At 36.6% G+C, this 21,175-nt stretch overlaps 1 protein-coding gene across 2 annotated transcripts in view; it reads right to left on the minus strand.

Moving 5' to 3' along the window:
* The window catches only part of PRDM6 (PR/SET domain 6), a 79,320-nt gene that overhangs the window by 7,307 nt on the left and 50,838 nt on the right, over window positions 1-21,175 (minus strand). For both annotated transcript variants that reach the window (XM_032744344.3, XM_072922332.1), the window contains exons 5-7: window positions 18,128-18,252; window positions 14,589-14,931; window positions 3,876-4,052 (exon numbers count right to left, since the gene is read on the minus strand). In XM_032744344.3, the coding sequence (XP_032600235.1) occupies window positions 3,876-4,052; window positions 14,589-14,931; window positions 18,128-18,252 (645 nt within the window). The remainder of the gene's footprint in view (window positions 1-3,875; window positions 4,053-14,588; window positions 14,932-18,127; window positions 18,253-21,175) is intronic.

Genomic DNA, 21,175 nt, shown 5'->3' on the forward strand with positions numbered 1-21,175 from the left:
ATAGGTCCAAAACAATTCTGAAGTCCTCACACAATTAGGTACCTCAGTGAAAACAGGATCCACGTTGCCTTCTTTTACAGTGTATGTGTACACTGTAATTGTAAGGAACAATGTACTATAGCATTCAACCTCCTCAGCCTCAAGGCTTCATTCTGCCACAGGGTTTCTTGGTATGATTTGCTTGCATGGAGGGGGTGAACATAATTGTTCTTAAGCTCATAAATTGCACCAGTAGTTTTGGGATATTTCTGCAGTACTGGGGTTTCTGGTTTTATTTAGATAGCCCTCATTGTTACTGGTCTGCTTGTTTGCTTCACAGTGCTTTCAAAACATTGACAGTGAGGATTGGTTTAATTTGCACATTTGTGTCAACCTCTGTGAAAGGCTTTGGGTGGAGAAAATGCTGAGGGTCTATTTTAGCGAAAAAGACATTAATTTGATACTCTAAAAGAAATATTTTAAGATTTCATTCAACAAGTACATTTAACACTACATTTGAAACTTCTTTGGAAGAGTATCAAAAATCCAAGAAAAACTATGAACCAAAGAGAATCCCTCTTGACAACACTGAGATGTCACTGCAGATACAAAGTACATATTCAACCTAAAATGAATGCTCCCCAGTTTTGAATTTCAGTAAGAAATAATGCAAAAATTGTGAGCTGTTGCAGGGTGAAAGAAACTTTCCTCTTAATTATTTTGGATTGACTCCTAAATATTAGATCTTTAAATAACCCTGATTTTGTAGGCAAATCCCCTCACTATTTTTTAATTTTGCTGAAATGGAAGCAGGGAGGGGGTGAGAAAAAATTAAGAGAACAGAGCTGACAAATAATTTTACTTTTTCTCCTGCATTTAAATTTACTTAAGATCTTTGTTTCCAACCTAGCAGCCATAGTGGAGACTTCAGTAAGATAAGAATATACAAAAACTTTACAGTGGTGGGGCTGGCTTGATAGCTTGTGATGACATGAAAAGTCAAATTCAGCTAGAGCTTTGACTACAGATAACCTCACTTAGCATTGTTATCTTAATGAAAAGAAAATAGAAAAGTCTTCCACCATATATCCAAATCTACCTAGGACCTACAAAGAAAATGCCCGCTCACAAAAAAAGCTTTTTAACCAAAACATTGCCTTACAAAACATTAATCTGAAATATGTTTTAAAATACTGTCATTCGCCAATGTCCACCATTTAAAAAAACGCTTCTGGAAATAATATGCACACAAATATACTTAGTGTTTAACATTGCTGACTTAATCCATGCTGACTAAATTGCCTGTATACCACGTATAACATAGCTGCCCTACTGCATTAGAAATCATGAGATTGCATTCACAGCAGAAGCACCTTCAAAATTATACCTGTTATTTTTAAAACAACTTATCTAGAATTTAAGTAATTTATCACTATTTATGTGTGGTAATTCTTTCTAATATTAAAAAATATTAGTTAAAAGAAGTGTGTGCAACACCACAAATACAAACTTCTCTGAGGTACAGAAACACTATTTCACTGGGCTTTTCTGTCTTTTTTTTTTTTTCTATGTAAGTGTACACTCAAAGTTCTTTCATAAACAAATATTTTTAAACCTAAGTTGCCTGATCAAGAGACAGAAATTTTGTTTGTTCTACTTATGGTTCTTGCTTAATAGAATTTATTGAGGGCTTTTTCCTAAACTGTCTTAATACCGGATATTTGCAACCCTTTTCCAAAGGAGGATCCAAACACTGATGAGACATGCAGATGAGCTGCAGCTCTTTCTTTCTTTCTCCAGCAGAGATAATAGATTGATTTCTAGATAAGTTTTCTGCCCCTCCTCTCTCAAATGCAAGTATTCCTGCATGAGGGACAAATCTATCCTTTTGAACAGCTTACAGGATCAAGGCCTGTGTATCCTCTTATCTGACTAGCAAGGATAGGAAGATCTGTAGCTCCAGTTTTAGCTTCACATGAAATTACTAGTCAGCTTAGGCAAATGCTTCAACAAGCCTTCCAGAGAGAAAATGGTACTACTCTTTCTTGTGCCTGAGGAAGAAACTAAAGAAATACCTTGCACAATTGAAATTATGCCATACATCTTAAGGAACCAGTACAAACTATACACTTTTTTTTTGTAGCTCTGTCTGCAATTTAAAGAATAGTCAGATACATCCTGGAATACTTAAATGCTTCCACATGAACAGGGCAAAACATAACAAAAAAAAAACCACCCCAAAACCCAAAAAACCCCAGAAAAACTAAACAAAACAAAACAAAAAAATAAATCCCAAACCTCTTGTTTGTTGCATTACATACATTAAGCTCTTCACAAATGAAATTGTGCTGTAATCAAGTCCATTTTGGAAAAGGGTAAAAAAATTAGTAAACCAAAAGGAAAAAATAATGACTCTAAATGGGGCAAAATAGCAGATCTATTGGAAACATGACAAAAAGAGTACGTTAAGAAAAAAAATTAAGTGGAGTCAACAAGGTTACACATAAGTAACACCTTAACATTAAATAAAATCTATTTTCCATTTTGACCTGGAAACCTCTTCCATTAATTACTACAATCTATTTACACAGCAACTAGGTAAAATCAATCTGATTGCACACACCATTTTTGGCTCACTATCTGTGGGCTCTGTGCATTCAACAGACTTGCTCAAGAGATATTGATACTTAGATGTTCTGAGTTGATATTGAGATATTCTGAGATGTTTCATGATATCCTAGCCATGATTTCTGCTATGCGAGTTCTTCTGTGCTGGATATGCAGCACATATTCCTGGCTCTGCCCTCTTGCCCCCAGCAAAGACATGTATGGAGGCCATGCTTCCTTCCAATATTTTATGGAGGCAAAGTGTGTTCACCAGTATCTCTGTCAGGCTTGTTATTAATCTGACAGGCCCTACAACTGAGCTCTTTTGCACTAACCAGATCAAAAGCACGGTCTGGCAAAAGTAGAAAAAAAAAGACCAACAGAGAAAAGTAGAAAGAGAACCAATAGTACTTGGAGAACTGGGAGAGACACAAACCTCCTTATTCCCCTTCCTCCTAGGAATATCCAGGAAGTTTCCAAAAGAAGTGGTATCAATAAATTAGGTGGAATTGCTCCAGTGACTACATATAAACACTCTGAGTTTGACAGTTCAGCCAAGACAAAGACACAAGTATGGGATATATTTCTTCTGCTTTGGAGAATACTTCCTGTTTTGTAGGCAGTCTTGCACCACAGAAGGTGAAATAAACCAGCATCAGCTGTACTATTGCTGGACATGAGCACTGCTGGAAGATTTCTGAGACAGGTATGTACTTAGCTTTAATATCAGTAATTGAAAACTTCAGAAATTAATGAAGTCTGTTTAACGTAAAATTGTCTTTATTAGGTGACATTTTTTTTCTTATACCTTGGACATCTGAACACTTTCAATTTATTACTATGATCTTTCAAAACTTATGCCATAACTCAGAGTTACATTTTCTATCCAATTAGACTAAAAGAAGGTGCATATTTCCCCCCATATATAACTACAGCCAAATTAGCTTTTAAGTGAAGCTCCATCTACCTCAGCATATAGACATCAAAGAATCATATTAAGGTTCTTACAGCATGGCCTGTCTCAGGCTTGATCATATTTTCAGCTGTAGTTCTCTGGAAGCAGTTTGCCACTTAATTAAAAAAATCAAGGTATCATTAGAGAACAGAAAATTGTGCAAGGCTTTCAGGAAACTCAAAATCAAACCCATATAAATTCTAATTTTAACAGCACCACTAGCTGTTTTACCTCATGGGAACCTCTGCCAAGTGCTGGTGATGCTAGTGAGCAGCAGCAATGCATTTCCCTCCCTAATCTCAGCTGGTAAGAGCTGCTGGCTTCAAGTACTTACTTGAAGGGCTTTTCCCCAGTGTGTGTCCGGATGTGATTGTTGAGTGTTGTGGCACCAGCAAAGGCGCGCCCACAGTAGCCGCACTTGAAAGGTCTGTCACTGGAGTGCGTCACGACGTGGTTCCTCAGCTCCGAGGGCTGGGAGAAAGACTGGGAGCAGTGACCACACTGATAGGGCCTGCAGTGGGAAAGAGAAACAGCATGCCATCAGTACTTTCTGTTGGCATGAGCAGGAAGTCACATGGGAGGGGGCTCCTGATCTTCCCAGTAATTTCCAAAGAGAACTGTGGGTACACTGCTCTGGGTCATTCTTGCGAAATACAAACCCAAAACTTCACAACATCTTTAACAAATGTGAAATTCTTGGGCAGGAATTAAATGAGAGTCTGTGGGACCCAAAAACCATAAATCAGCAAACTAGTGAGCCTACACTGCACATCTGCCTGCCTTAGTTCTCTCAAACTTCACACAATGCTCCTTAGTCAAAAAGATCCACACACATTGGAGCTGAGGGATTCGTGAAATCCTCCATCTGTTGGTGTGAGCTACAGTCTTACTTGCAAATGTGTGTCTGCCAATTATGTGTACATCCTATCTGTACTCCATAGCTATTAACAATTAAGCTCCTCATATCGCTTTGGAGGTTTTTAGAGATCACCTATTTCAATAAGAGACCTGGGGAAAATGACCAATGTATTGCAATTATCTTTCTGTTTTCTTATTTCAGTAGAAAATCTTTACATTTTATCAACATTTTTTCTCCCATCCAGATTGAATATGCCTGTTCTGGGGATATTGAAAGGAAATGCAGAACTCAGGTTTTCAACAACACCTTGTTAAACATAACAAACACACAAAACTGACATGTTACAAATTCAGAATCATAATAAGCAGGCTGCAAACAGAGAAAAAAAAAAAAAGGATACAGGACGGCAATGTGACAGTGGTCTGCTGAAATGCTAAATAAAATAAAATGCCAAGAAACCATGTCTATATATTTCTCTTCAGTAAAAGTGGCTTTATATCAACATCCTACGAGGGTTTTTTTCTCCATTTCACATTTATTTTAAGGTAGTAGCAGAATCCGAAATGCTTCTCAGACTGTTTGCTAAGAAAATTAAGAACTTTTTTCAGGAGGGATAATAATGATTTTTACCCTACACAACACTTTAACTCTTGGTGTCTGCGTTTCCAGAGCCAACGGCCAACACAACAAATTGCTCTCTCTGTAATAAATGTATATGTTTAAATGGCTAGAAACCAAAAGGGAAAGAAACAATGGTGACCAGGCATGTACAATTCAATTACGTGCAAAATAAAGTGAACTATCTCATTTGTCAACTGAACTGCTTAATTGTGGCTACTTGCATCACTGAACACAAATACTATTATTTTACAGTGCTTCAGAGCACTGAACCTTGATTGTAGAATTTTTTAGCTTGATTAATAGCTCAGTATTCATCAATAACTCAATAGCTTAAAATTTTAATTACTTGCATTTGAAAATCTAACTACTCTCCAATAAGTTTGAAGGTCAGATATGAAAGCTGTTGAAAGGTAATTTAGATTATGTAGCCCTTAAAGATACACATTTATATGTAAAATAATACTAAAAAAAGCAACCAAAAAAAAAAAAAAACCCAACCAAAAAAAAAAAAAAGAAAAACAACCAAAACCAAAACCAAAAAAAAAAAAAACCCAAGAAAATGTTTTCCTGTTTCTCTTACTGAAAGACAAATAGTAACATGTCCAGTTTTCACCTTTCTTGGAGTCCAAAATAGTTTGCACAGAAAATATTTACCAAATTTGGTATGAAATTTCAAGACCTGGTAAAACAGAGATACTTGGTGAATGCAGTAATCAAACACTTTTAAGAAAAATAATGCAATAATATATTCCATATCCAAGAAACATTGATTTTTTTAATAGTGAAAGAGACCATTAACATCTATTAGCCTCTGGTTATCTATTTTTAACAGCAACCACAATACATGATGCAATGCTGCATAAAACCAATTAATCTTTTTTTTTTTAGCTGATAAATCAATGTGATTAATATAATGCAGTGAAAATTCACACTGTAACTTGTCTGTAAAGAGTCAAAATTTCAAACGTGACATAAGTGAACATTGTGATGCCAAACAATATGTGTTCATTGGCTCAAAATAAATGTCTTCTTTACAAAATACTCAGAATATATTTCACTGGCTTACTCTCAAGTAAACCAGCCCTGTAAAAGATCACTTATTGTTAGATTACATCAACTCCATTTTTCTGATTGATCCACATCCTGGGAGAAAAACTATTTTAAAAGTTACCCTTCTCTTTGCAGAGGATGCACTTATGCAGTTTATATCCAGGTAATTCCAATTAATGTTAAAATGTGTAATTTTTTTAAAGCTTAGATAAATGACACACACTATGCAAAATTAATTTTAAAAATAGAGCCTAAAAATACATTCAAATACTGTAACATTTTAAAAATGCTCTAAATTTCACAATTGCAGATTTAAATATGCCAGCCTCTGACAACTTTTGGATACTACTATTTTTCAAAGAGCAAAAAAAAAAAAATTTACATTCAATAAGGACAAAAGTTATCATTCTGTTCTCTGGTAACAATTTTACTGTGCTCAGAAATTCTTTTTCTTGGAAGAAAATAAAATCAATATGTTATTTTTCAAAAAAAATGAAAGTGGCACTGAAGGACTGACCACGAGCAGTGCTCGGTTCAGTGAGTGCATTGACATGAGCAGAGCATGTCTGCCTTTGATGAAGCAGTTATGTCTTCTGCCATCACTTTTGTCTGCAAAAGTGGGACAATGGGACAATGAATTAAGATGGTGACCTCACTATAACAGAGTTTTGTAGACAAGGAGGAACAGAGACAAAGGGACAGAAATGTTGGTCTTCATAGGCTGTGCTTTCAAAAATCCACTGCTGGACTGAATACACTCCTAGCTCAGAAAAACTCATTTCCTTGGAATAACCAATACATATACTGTACTTTCTAGAGCTTCACAGTATCCATGTGAATCAAAATCTTACCAGATAGTAATTTTAACTTACAGTTAAGAGCAGCTAAACTGATTACAGCCATGTGCAGACGAGATGATACAGCCATTAAAAATAGTTCTAATATTTTTTATTAAACACCTAGTTACATGGGAGCTTTTAACTCCACATCTTTCTTTTTGAGCTTAAATAAAGGAAATCTACTTAACCAGAGGAAAATTTTCCTGTTGGAAAAATTACACTGTTGTTATTAATCCCATGCATCATTTATAAGCTATCTAGGTTTACTGACATTCAGAATCCATCAACTTTTTCTAGAGACCTTAATCCTACAGTGTCTGATTATATGATGGCCCATATAGGAACACTGCTTGCAAACACAGCTCTACAGAACACAGACTATCTAAACTGAAATTCTGAGACCAATTCTAATGTAATAGTTTTCAGGTTTTGTGGTAATTTATAATTTGAGCTTTTCCAAGTTGTACAAGACACATTATTCAAAATGCAAACAATAAGGAATAAATTTTGCACTCTGAGCTAGACAATCTCTTGAATGACGTTGCTCTTTGGTCAGGTATTTTCCTGTTTTAAAATTCTCTTATTTTTGCAGCTGATATTTTTTGGGGTGAAACTACATTCTGTCTGGGAGTTATAAATCCCTATAAGGCTTACTGAACCTCACCAAAGCTCAGGCTTTGGGCAGGGAATGTAGAACCCCTAAGATGTACAAAGCATGTTTAAAGAATACAAAAATCTATATGCTTTCATCTGAAATAGCTACTGAGAGACAGCTGTACATTCAGATGAATTTTTTCTGTATTTTTGTTTAGCAAAACTGGCATAACTTTATTTGTGTTTTACTATTCCTCTGCCAAAAAAAAATATTTTCCAAATTCTGACACCTAAGTGTATCTAAGTGTTATAAATTTATTTTCTACATCATAAACTATTAACTCTTTGAATTATTAGAACCTTGGAAAACTCAATCATTATTTTTCACTGCATTTGCAAACAATTTTCTTTATGTTTAATAGGTTTTTAGTGTGGCCTCATCAGAAGTGAATTTGCTCTTTTCAAGGGGTATATGGAATTCTAATGTAATTTAGAAGAGAAATTGCTTGTGAGTTCCTGAATACTTGTAACTTTGCCATTGAAACTCTATCAGCCCAGTGAGACAAAAGAGCACAGTGGTGTATCCTTTTCCCTCAGAAAGAGCTCGAAAAGCACGAGTTGAAAGGAGAGACTGGCATGTGATTGAAGGTGCTTTTCTCCCTGTTGACGGCTAAGAAGTAAAAAACCAACATGATCATAGGATTATAGAATGATCTGTGTCAAAAGAGGCCTTAAAGACCATCTTGTTTCCAATCCCTTGCTATGGGCAGGGACCCCTTCCCCTCAAGGCACCATCCTATTTGGCATTGATCATTCCCAGGATGGGGCATCAACAGCTTCTCTGGGAAAATTTCAAGTCTACCTTGTTACCCTCACACTAAATAATTTCTTTCTTACAGTCCGTATAAATTTATGCTCTTTTAGTTTAGAGCCATTAACCCTTGTTCTATCAGAAAATGTCTTCACAAAAAGTCTCTTTCCAGCTTTCTTGCAGGCCCCTCTGTGTACTGGAAAGCTCATATGAAATATCCCTAGGTCCTTCTTTTCTCTACACTGAACAGCCCAAATTCTCTCAACTTGTCCTCATGACTCTGATTATCTTTGGGTTGTCCTCTGGACTCTCTCTAGGAGATCCACATCCTTCTAATGCTGGAATCCCTAGAGCTGGATGCAGTGCTCCAGATGGGCTTCACAAGATTTGAATAGAGGGGGAGAATAACTTCCTGCCCATGCTGCTTTTGACCCAGCCCAGGACATGTTTGGCTTTCTGGGTTGTGAGTGCACATCCGGCTCATGTCCAGCTTCTCATCCTCCAACATCTCCAAGTCCTTCTGATCAGGAATGTTCTCAGTCCATTCTCTACCCAGCCTCTATTTGTGCTTGGGATTGACCTGAACTACACTTAAGACCTTTCACTTGTTCTTGTTGGACTTCATGATGTCCCACCTTTCCAACCTGGCAAGGTCACTCCGGATGGTATCCCTTCCTTCCAGCATGTCTCCAGCCTGGTATTATCAGGTATTATCTCACTGTCCCTCTCACCAACAAACACTGCTAAGCTACATAGCATCAGCCCAAATAGCAGCCCCTAAGGAATATCCCTAGTCTCCACTTGGAGACTGAGCCATTGACCACAACTCTTTTGAGAGAAAATTTCCTGCCAATTCCTTATCCATTGAGAGACATTATCCATGTCTCTTCACTTCAGAGACATGGCTGATGTGGGCAAACACTTTGAACAGGTACAGGTAGATGACCTCAGTCTCTGTTCCTTATTCACCAGCTCTTCTACAGCACTCACAGAAGGCTACCAAATTTGTCAGGCATGATTTGCCCTTAGTAAAATTTTGTTGGCTATCATCAGTCACCACGCTATTTTCCATGTGCCTTTACCTAGTTGCCAGGGGGATTTCCTCCAGGCTCTTGCCGAGTTCCAAGGTGATACTGACTGCCCTGTAGTTCTTCAGGTCTTTCTTTTTAACAGTAGAGGTGATGTTACCCCTTTTTGAATCAGCAGAGCTTCACTAGACTGCTATGACCTCTCGAATATGACAGATAGTGGCTTTGCCACTTCATCCACCTTTTCTCTCAGGATATGCACATGCTTCTCACCAGGCTGCAGGGGCTTGCACACCATCAAGTTCTTTAGACGGTCTTCAGTCTTATCTTCTGCAGCTGGCAGTTCATTCTCCCAGTCCCTGCCTTTGCCTTCTGTTGCATAGGTGATATGACTGGAACATTTGCCAGTAAAGTTATTGACTAGTTCAGACTTTTCCATGTCCTAGGTCACCAGACCTCCTGCATCCTTTTAGAGAATCCCACATTTCCCCTGGTCTTCCTTTTATCACTAATGTAACAACAGAAGTTTTTGTTGTCCTCGATGTCCGTGCCCACATTTAATCCTATCAGGGCTTTAGCTTTCCCCAAAGGGATTCCTGACTGCTTAGACAATCTTTCTGTATATCTCTCAGGCTACATGTCTGTGCTTGCATCCTCTGGTGGCTTTCTTTTTGTCTTTGAATTCATCCAGGAGCTCTCCATTCATCCATGCAGGCATCTGTGTGGTTTTGCCTGACTTCCTCTTTGCTCCTGGGCTTCAAAAAGGTGATTGATCTCACGGTCTCAAAGAGTGAGACACAGGGCTCCCTTGAACCCAGTACAGCATTTCTCACTGTTATAGGGTGAAGGCTGCCATGCCACAGCCTCTGCAAGAAACGCTACAAGCAGGGCAGGTTGAAGGGAGGCCAGCATCAGCTTTCAGGATCTGGCCTTTTTACAATGCACAGCTTTAAGAGCACAGCTGGAGTCAAAGGAGTTAGGTCGCAGTTGTTCTCATAGGAAGGTATTTTTAAAGAACACATTTTTCTAGACAGTCAAATTAAGGCTGGAGAACAAAGTGACACCTCAGGATTCTGATAACTTGCACACAGAAACATCCCTAGCATTAGCAGAGCCATGGGTGGCTACCTTCACTGCCTCTGGACTCCACATCCCCTGTGTGTTGGTGTTCCCCTTAGGCAGCACAGCTTTTCTCCCAAGCACCTGAAGCACCATGCAGCAGCAGGGATGGCAATGCTGGACCTGCTGGGAGTTTTGCAATCATCTGTTACAAATGCTTGTGAAGAAATTAGCCAAAGGAGAAAGCCAGCACACTTGGAGCATCTGCAAGCTTCTGAAGCTGTCAGGGAGAGTTGCTGCTCTGTAAACCTGTTATTGTTATTAGCTCTGAGTGCTGGTAATTTGCAAACCTTTATGAGAAGATTATGCAAGAGCCAGCATTAAATTCAGCATTAAGTTTACTTTAACTGAGCAATACTCAATAAACAGAAATAGACAACTCTTGCTCAAAGCACATATTTTTTAGAAGTCTGTTTTGGAGAAGTTCAAATCAATTTGTGGACTTGGGAGGAACACCATGGCAAAGAAACAGAACCTATAAAGAAAATGTAAACACCAAATGGACTAAGCCATGATATAGGAGAAAAACATCTATTAAATTGGTAACTTAACTTCCTATAAAGAAAAACAAAGCAAAATATGTTTACTATTTAATATTGAGGTGATATTGCAAAATGTGAGTACAGTATCTTTTGAGTAAAGAAGAATTGTGAGTGCCAGATCATGTCTATAATCTAGTGCTTTCCCTCAGATGCTCAACTTGAATACCTGGCAATCAATGAAAATATAAATCATACAGATGTACAGGTTGCACATGAAAATATGCCACACAGAACTCTTGAAGCCTTCTGTCTTCCCTAAACACCAATGTATCCTGAATCTGGTGATCATAGTGACATGGAAGAGTGATGTAATTAAAAAAGACTGTGTCGTTATCAGAAATGATAATGACCAAAAAAACCCCAAATGATAATGACCAAAAAAAAAACCAAAATAAAAATTTTTCATTGTAATGGAGTTTTAGTTACCACCTTTCTGAGCCTTCCAAAGAGGATTGTTGGGAATTTCTGCAGCAGAAGGGAGAAAATAATAATAAGAAAAAAAATTAAAAAATAAATAACTCCCCCAACAAAATAAATAAATAAATAAATAAATAAAAGTCTTTCAACTCTTGCTTCCAGAAATATCTTCTCAAACTGCTTCTGTCTGGTCAAGGCTTAAGCAAGTCTTAAAGGCTCAGAAGATCCCTGAGTTCAAGGTCTTACAAATTTAAATTTCCACCTCTCACACACACTTCAACCCCAATTACTGTTAATTTCAAAGAGAAGCTCTAAAAAATGTAACAAGCTAAATTTTTTTTGGCAGAAAGGGAGAAGTATATAAATAAACCAGTAAATAATTAAAAGGGATTTTATATTAAAATCTTAATCTTGAAATAAAACAGAAAGAACAGCAGATGATTTTAATAATTTCTCCTCTTTGGGATTCATAGTGTTTTAACATTATTTTTATTTATTAAGTGATCTGCCTGATAAATAGGATCATTTATTTCTTGCTACTTCATGGAATTATGTATATTATGGCCTATTTATGTCTGCTGTCATTTAGATGTTTCCTTAATCTCAGTTGTTGTATTATCTTTGTTTTGATTTCTCAAGCTTCAAGTAGCCTGCTTTTCTTGTATTTCAGACCATTAATTGGACTCCTGTATAGATGCAAAGGTGTCTTCCCTACACAGTGCTGTTACAAAACAAATACTAAGCCAGAACAGATAGACTAAAGTCTATTTCCTAGAGACGACAGGCCCTGCTGTTTCAGTAACATCAAATATGCAGTGACTGTTGTGCTCACAAATTGCTGACAATAAATGAGGAGTTGTTTATCATCTGGAGCGGTGCTGCAGATTTTCATTGAGCAAATAAAAACCAGAGAGCTCCATCAAGTACTTTGGGCTGCAGGCAGGTATTCTTTCACTAATTATAAGCATAAAAATCACAGCATAAAATCCAGAAAAATATTGAAATGGCTTGTTTACTTTCACAATATTATAAATTCTTTAATTTTTATTAATATTAGCTTGTTTAACATTTCACCAAAGGTCACTTTCTCTAGAAACTCTATCACTAAATAACTGGTACCCACTAAAAGATAAAAGGTTTTCTATGATGTAAGCTCAAACTGTAATGGTTTCAAAGCAAGGATATGATAACCCAGATACTAAGGAAGTTATTTATGGTAATTTTAAGCATGGAATGAATTGCAATAACCTTAATCATAGCAAGATGATTTTCCTACTATGCCCTAGGGTATTCTGAGCTCGAGACTTTCCTGAGGAAACTGCTGGCTGGGTAGGCAGAGGAGGGACTGAGAGGTAAGACACCATCAGAACCCTACTAATGAGAATGTTCACTTTTAAGAGTGAAGACCAGAAATCCAGTCTGTGTTTCAGACAATATTTGACACAAGCTGCTTAGAAGGAAATAAATGAAAAAGAAATAAAATTAATTAAAAAAAATTAATCTCTCACCTCCACAATGAAAGATCTAATGGTAAAAGACTTATCCTCATTTCCTTTCTCTGACAAAATAAATATTTAGCTGTTGCTTAGAGTGAGGAATAGTGCTATTAAGAGGCACCCTTCTTGCATTAGCTGTTATCTGCAACTTCCTTCTTCACAAAGAAAGACACTGGTTCAAGCAAAGGATGAAATCTAGGTGCCACACCCGATTGGATGAATTACTGAAAAAGTATGTGGAGGGCCTCACAACATGCTTTTTCCAGTCTCTAGACTCTTCCAGGATGCACTGTTTTATGTCCTACCGTATGCTTAGGGTGCTTTAATACCAGAAACACAAAAGTCCATGGTATGTAGAACAGCAGACCTTTCAGGACCAATATTCTACATTGTGACACCTAAATTACCAGTTTTGTCCTACAGCTTCCTTAGCAAGGCATTTGCTTCTGCTGAGGCAAGCATAAAATCCAGAAGTGTTGAAAGGACTTGTTCACATTCACAATATTGTCAGTTCTTTAATTTTTATTAATATTATCTTGGAATCTACTTGGTCCCTGACATGTTTGACATTTCTTCTGGAAAAATTGACTTATTCTTCCCATACCCATAGAATCACACAAGCATATGTGTACATGTAGAGAGTACACAAAGTAAACAAGGAGACATAGACGTGCACACAAACACGTGCACAGACTCAGTCTTTACTACTTTTTTGCTAGTGTTTTTTTAACTCTAATTCACAATTAAATGCTGCTTTTAGAACAACCTTTCAGGGATTCAGGTGCTCTGCTCAAATCTGCACAGCTGAAGAAGAGACAAAATATGGGCAGCCTTTTTTATTGAATTAATTTGACTTTTGTCTTTTGTCCTGCTAGCTATCAAAATTGTCAAATAAACCAGCTTTGATTCATAAATAATGGTTCCATTATATTTACTGTGCCACCAGTCAGAGTACCTGAAATTTTAATTCACTTGTTCAGCTAAATTTCATCCTCAGTTCACAGCCATAAAATTCTGTATTGACAAACTTTCAAACCAGCTTTGACTCTGAGGTATCTAGTCAACATTTTTCTTCTGTGTGGATATTAGTTTATTGAATAAGTGGCATCTGTTTTCCTCCACATCACTGGTAGAGTAGGTATTTCCTTTTGACAGCTTTGTACGATTTATGGGTTTGCATGCTATGAAGAAAATAGTACTAAGCAAAAAATTCCAATTCATTACCTCTTAGTACTTAATTAAGTTCATACACATTGCACACTATAGGTGAACCCTGAAATGACTGTGACAGCCACTGAGCAGCAAGTTAGATTATCTTTGGAAGACAGAGAGACTTTTAATCACCTTGACCTCATTTTTTCCATCTATGATATTCATAAATTTTAATTCTATTTTGTTGCCTCCATCAGATGTACCAAACCATTCTAAAAACAAGATTATATCCTTAGCTATTTCCTTTTATCTGCACATTTAGAGACTGAATGTTTTTACAAATAGTAAAGGCAAGCAATAGTTTCTATCAGCTTGTTTCATGTAGCTGCAGATTAATTATGTCATACAGGCTCCTCATAATAATGGTTTGGTTTCGAAAATTATAATAGCTTGATAAAAGAAGAAAACAGAGGATCTGGCTATCAGTAGATACAGAAATAAAGAGAGCCTGGGCTTTACCTGTCGGGGTTCTGCGTACACACATGCATCTGTAAGAGGATCCGTTGGGTGAAAGTCTTAAAGCATTGCCCACATTTCCAAAGATGCCAGTCACTGAACTCAGAATTTAGTTGGCTTGTTGAAGTTGGGCTTGCAAGAACTCGTTGGTTTTTGACACTGATCTGGTTAAATCCTGACTCGATGGACCCAGACTTATCCAGGAGAGAAAAATTTCTGCTACATGGAGTCTGTGGAAATACTATGGATCGCTGTGGAGTGGCAGGGGATAGTTTGCTACTTTTATTACATGGCTGTAGGGTGTCTTGTCTGGACATGGCCTCCATTACAGTCGAAGGGACATTCACTGGGAGAAAACAAGAAAAGTAAATAAGATTCTTTCTATGCCTTTTAAAACTAATACAATTTTGGGAGACACCAAAAAAAAAAAAAAATCAACATGCGTTTTCTTGACACTACAATGAAACAATTTTATTTTAGCAAAGTACAAAAAAAAAAAAAAAAAGAAAAGAAAAAAAGGGGAAAAAAAAGAAAAGAAGGGATTGAATGAGACAGTGATCTGAATTAATGGTGCTGATTTTGTGACACTGAAATAAAATTCCTGCAAGGGAGTGTCTGAGACTGAATGGACCCAGAGAAGCCTGTCTGTGATATACTTTTATTATACTATGGAATTGTCATCTGAAAGAAAAAGCTGCACCACTTGTGATATCCAGACTCTGCATATTGCAGTCAGCATGTCTGACTGCTATATCACAGAGAAGCATGAATTTTGAGAGCATGGAGAAAAAAATCCCTGCTGGGATGCTCCTTGAGATACAACAGGGCTTAAGTACCTATTGCAGCAATAGTTCCCCTATCCTACAAAAGGGTGGCCTCTAAGGATATTATACTATTATCTCTCACAGATAGTCACACTGCCAATGCAGTAAGAAGCCAGGGACTTCGTAATGTATCTTATGCCTGAGGTTAATAATAGGTAGGTCACCATGAAACACTGCAAAGTACAGGCAGAGAGATATTCATGCATCAGTTTCCTACCTACAAAACAGGCATAAAAATGTTTTAAAGTCCCATGAAAATTGTTCCTAGTCTTATGATTATCAATTAACTAGGGCTTATGAGGCACTCAGCTATTTCAGCGACAAATTCAATATGCTATTCACAAAGAAGTGATTTAGTGCTGAATTTGAATGTTTTGTGATATGAAAGGCAGTAGCTCAAGCAAGTAGAAGGAATTGAACAGCTGCCTCACACCTTGAGAAACATGTAGATCTTACACTGAATGAGGCAAGGATCCTGTGGAAAAATAGTCAGCTGACAAAAGCTTGGACCACAAAATAAACATAATTTAGGCCACCTGGACTGAGTAACTCCTAATGCTTTCTAATTTTGGCACACTTAGACTAGTGAGCTAATATTTTAATGGAAATTTTTAAATTAAATATGTTATATACATATACGTCTCTGTACACAAATTTAGTTACTGTCACACACTACAAACAGGTACGTAACATATTAAACTGATTATTAGAAACTATGACTCTGTATTGGTAAGTCATGATGATAGATTTCTAGGAGCAAACATGAAAATTAAATTTCAGTTGTAAGCTGGAATCAGCCAAGATTATTTAATGTTAAAAAAAAACAAACCACAACAAAAAACCCAAAAGCAAACAAAAAAAAAAAAAAACCAACAAAAAAACCAAAAAAAAACCCCACAATTTAATATTTGGTAATATTTTAAATCATGCCAGTTGCTTTAGAGTTATGTTCTAATACCTCTGATCACTCATCACTCAGTATTATATTATTACAAGATATTTAATTTATGTCAGTTGAGGTCCTTTGTAATCTATTATTTTTTGTACTATCTGAGAACATCATTTCTAAATAGGTTTACATCCATGGAGCTGTCTGTCACAACTTTCCAGACACAGACTATATCTTCTAAGTCTCTTCAATACCAGGAGCAATTTGTATACTATCATTTTGCCTCAATATCCTCAGAAGAAGGAGATTAGATTTTTCTTTTCTTTTCTTTAAATTGTGCTCATAAAAGTCCACAGAAGCAAGGAGACCAAGTTACTAAAGACCTAAGGAATATAGGCAGAACTTGTGCTCCTGACAATACTCCTGAGTAGAAGATAAGAAGGAGGTGCATTCTGGCAGTTTAAGTGTGACTGAAGTCCTATACCAGTCTGCAGCTGACTCCATGGTCAGAGATTAATTTCATCTACTCATGGCAATGTCTCTATGGATGAAACTCTGGTTTGTCTCACAGAGAAATACCAAGAGACAACATTTATAGATATTAGCCATAATGATTTTCTTTTCAAATAAAATTTTTGCAGTCTTCAGTTTCTGAAAGAAAAAATACTATTTCTATATTGTACTGCAGAGCATGGCTTTCATCAGCAAGTATTTCTGCCAGTAACTAAATTTCTTTTAAACTTTTCTCAAGCTCAACAGACTTGAAAACTCGAGATGGGAAAGGATGGGGGGTTTTTTTGACAGTTTAATCACTGCTATCTTGCTATTTAATTGCTGCATGATTCAGTATTTAGGTTGCTACAAGACACTTGTTCCTCCTAGCAGCTTATGCTGTTTAGGTGTCCAAGTACAGGACCGAAAACACACACCTTATACATAATTTTCTAAGTGTAGGAAGTCACAGAGTTACTTTAGACCTAAGTCAACGGGTCCATTATTGTTTTCTTTCACTACATAGATACATACAGTTGCCAAAATGGACGCAAGCTCTAATCAAGTCTCACACACAAGCAATAAAACTGCAGGATGTGCCTGGATCACCCATTTCTATTACAGGCAAAGGTATCCAGCACTAGATTGTGTCAGTGTTATAAGTAACTATTTTTAGTTTTGTGAGGATCCCTAGCAAACTAGAAATAAAATGCTGAAAGCAGGTAAAAGAATGGATGAAAATGGGGATAGTCAGGATGGAATAGAGATTTATTGTCATTTCGGGGTGCTTACATTCAGTTAGTATTATTAAAAGTAGGTTTTTATTTTTAACCACAAGGATCTAATCTCTTTAATCAGCCACAGCTTTTCTCAACATGCTCGAGGTAATAGAAAAAAGAATCACCAACAGAGGCCCTATGGGCTTACAGTGCATTACTGTTTTGGCAAGACAGTGTTTTGTGATAGATCTAGTAATAATGGGGACAACCAAACAAACTTGTTTGCAATAGATTAATTAATACTTAAACAGAACAGTGATTCCAACCATGCTATAATTTTGCGTAGTGTAAATGTAGCACCTCACTTTAAATGTACTGCAACTTTCATTAAATGCCATAGAATCAGAGAATCATAGAATTGTTTTAGTTGAAAGGGGCGTTAAAGACCATCTAGTTCTATTTCCCCTGCCATGGGGAACAGATTGTTCAAAGCTCCATCCAGACAGGTGTTGAAGTTCCAGGGACAGAGCCCCCTCTCAAAATACTCTATGATGTATCTGATTGGGCATGAAAGAGGAATTATGTCTTACACAGGTAGAAATGCAAGAAAGAACTTACAGTTTTCATCTTGTGCAATGCACTGAAGAGGGATTCCAAAGAAAGAAGTGTAGCTGTCATTGTACCACACTAACAGCTCAGTGCCCCTGGGGATATCTATACAAGCCCGGTAGAATATATTTGACCTAATCAAGAAAAAAAAACAAACATGGTATAGTTTAGGAATAGAGCATTGTCATCTTATAGTACATGGTATTACAGTAGAAATTCATTGTTTTGGAAGCATTTCTACGGATAACTAAATGAATAACCTACTGGTTGTTTTAAAACCAAATCTGTCATTGGAGGAGAACTTAGCTCCTGTAGCACAAGCTAACAACATTACAGACAAGTTGTATCTAGCATATATTAATGCTAGACTAATTAAGGTTTCAGAAGGACCAAGATACTATAAAAATACAGGTATTTTCCTGCAATGTCTATTTCAGGGGGATTTTAGAATGACACTTTTACTTATACAGTATAACCATCTGAGCGGTGTATACAGATCAGAAAGTACGGCCATTTAAACAGCTTTGCATTTGTCATCTAAGATAAAATTAACATATTTTAAGGTAGATAACATTTCCTTTGTGAAGAGAAATTAAATTAATAAATACATTTAGCAAGACCTTTGAGACAGTGTAAAGTGACCTTTCACGGAAGTAATATACCATCAAAAGAGAGATCTTGGGTTGTTGAGAAAAACAGACTTTGACTTAAGGGAAATTTAAAAAATTGGGATCATGCAGCACTAAAATATTCTGCTACATGGAACCTGAGAACAGTGCCAATGATTTCTTTTTTATAAATCATTGTTACTATAAGGGTGTATCTCATTGTTCCTTTGAGAGAAGACTGCGTATTTCTAGACCACTGAAGTGGGAGCAGAGGGGAGGGAAAAATCCTAATGTCTTTAGCATAAAAACAAGAGCCTTATCCTGGTCTTGCACTGATGTAAATAGCTTCAGAGTGATACTTCTGCAGTTAAGACATTAACATGGCAGCAAAAACTGTGCTAGATTAGAATCAGGCACAAGATAAAAGACAAATTTTATCAGTTTGCAGTGGCTTTTCCCTTGTGCTTCACATGGAACAGTAAAACACACTCCTCTGAGATGGATAGAAATTCAATATGTACAAGAAGAGCAGTCCACTGTTGCTGAAGGATTACATACCAAAGTGATATAGTCAAAGTACTAAGAAATGACCATTTTTAATAATTGCTTATGTAAGGCAGAAAAACATCTATAGAACAAAAAAAAAAAAAGTTAGGTCTCAACCAGTTTTCTTAGTGAAGAATTGCTACGAACATTATTCTGAAGTTCAAGATAAAAGTGTTTAGGGTTGGTAGGCCTTAAATTTAGACTTTCTATGAAGAATTGGCTGTAGCAATGCAATTTGTTCCTTGTATAACACTGCAGACATAAGGAGAATCTTCTACCACATTTTTCATGGCAGTGAGATATGCACTTGTCAACATATTTTGTCACCGCAAAGTGGCTGTTGGCAACAGGATCATAAAGATCAATAAAAAAGTGCAGATTCTCAATATTTTACTAGCAGCTGCAAAAATTTCATTTATCTTGTTATTTTCCTCACTTACTGCCACCCTGTCTCAGGAGGGCACTGCTAGCTAAGCAGAATGGTTTTCTGAGCCTTCTATGAATATCTGACAAAAACTCTCCCCTTTGTGTGTCCCCTTCATCTTCCCTCCTCCTCCTTCTCCTCCTCTTTATCTCTCTCTCTCTCTTTCTTCCCAGAGCTTTGCATTTAGTTAATTCTTTCCACTGTTACATAAAAATGAAAATCGGAGCTATGCTATAAATTACCAGCATCTCTTAACTTGAGAAAAATTGAGTCTACTTTGTACTTCACCCTTGTAACATTTCATCTCTCAGTTTGGCTTCCCCTAACATAAACACTGCAGCCCAGCAAATGAATGTGCTAAAACCAAATGACACACTTTGCCGCTGAAAGAGCAGAACTGTTTTTGAGCAATGGGTGGTCTGTGGAGCTTGGAGTAGGCAGGGAAAAAAAAGTGTAAGTGTACACCGTCCCTTACAAGTGTGCAGAGCTTCCAAAACTTGCAGAAATCTCTGCATGCTGAAATACATCAAAGGGTTTTTTCCCTTTTCGGATAATATTTCCTTTGCTGACATGTATTTAGTATTGTGGTTGGATGACTCATAAAGATAGCTTCATGGCGTCCCAACGCAGTTGAAGCAGAACACATGCCAACAAACATTATTGTCAGCCTCAAAATAAAAACAAAACGTTCAGCTAAGGGTCAATCAATCAAGAGCACTTTGAAGAAAATTCCATTTAGATATTGCAAATCATAACAGAATGAATTTAAACCAGCTGACTTTCTGTGAGGAGGACGTCCATGTACAATAAAAATTAGGCTGCTTTTTCAGTGTCCAACTTTTCTATTTTCTTACACTTGGATGCAGTCACTGGTGATGGATGCCAGTTTTTTAAATTGTGTTTTTGTAGTTCATTTTATAAAGATCTGAAGTAATCGAAAACAGATCAGCAGAGGGAACTCTAAGTAAAAACTCCATCATGAAAGGAGAGTTGTAAAATCCACTTAATATTGACAGATGTGTAATGACTTTCTCATGTTCACTTTTAATTTAGTTTTGTCATATATATATATATGTATGCATATATTTTTTCTTATTTTTATATATATACATGCACGCACACATCACCACATAGAGAAACAGTCCACAAGACACCTACAAAACTCCTCTTTCATCACAACAATCTTTATTCATTATGCAGTGTGTTTCTTTAAAATCTTATGGTATTTTAGCTATAGATAGCAGATACTTAAGTATATAATAAAAGATTCATAATGTATAAATAGGATTGTTACCTTTTTAACTGCAGCATTGTTTAGTCAATTGGCCAGAGAATAAAAAAGTTAAAAACGCAATTGAACAATTTTACCATTGTTAAATTGGATCCCTATGAGATAATCAAACTTTATATATTTCATTTTAGCTTGCATTTGTATGTTTTATTTTTCATTTTAAAGGTAGTTTAAATAAGTTTAAGATT

This window comes from Taeniopygia guttata, chromosome Z (assembly GCF_048771995.1).
Source record: "Taeniopygia guttata chromosome Z, bTaeGut7.mat, whole genome shotgun sequence".
Classification (NCBI taxonomy): domain Eukaryota; kingdom Metazoa; phylum Chordata; class Aves; order Passeriformes; family Estrildidae; genus Taeniopygia; species Taeniopygia guttata.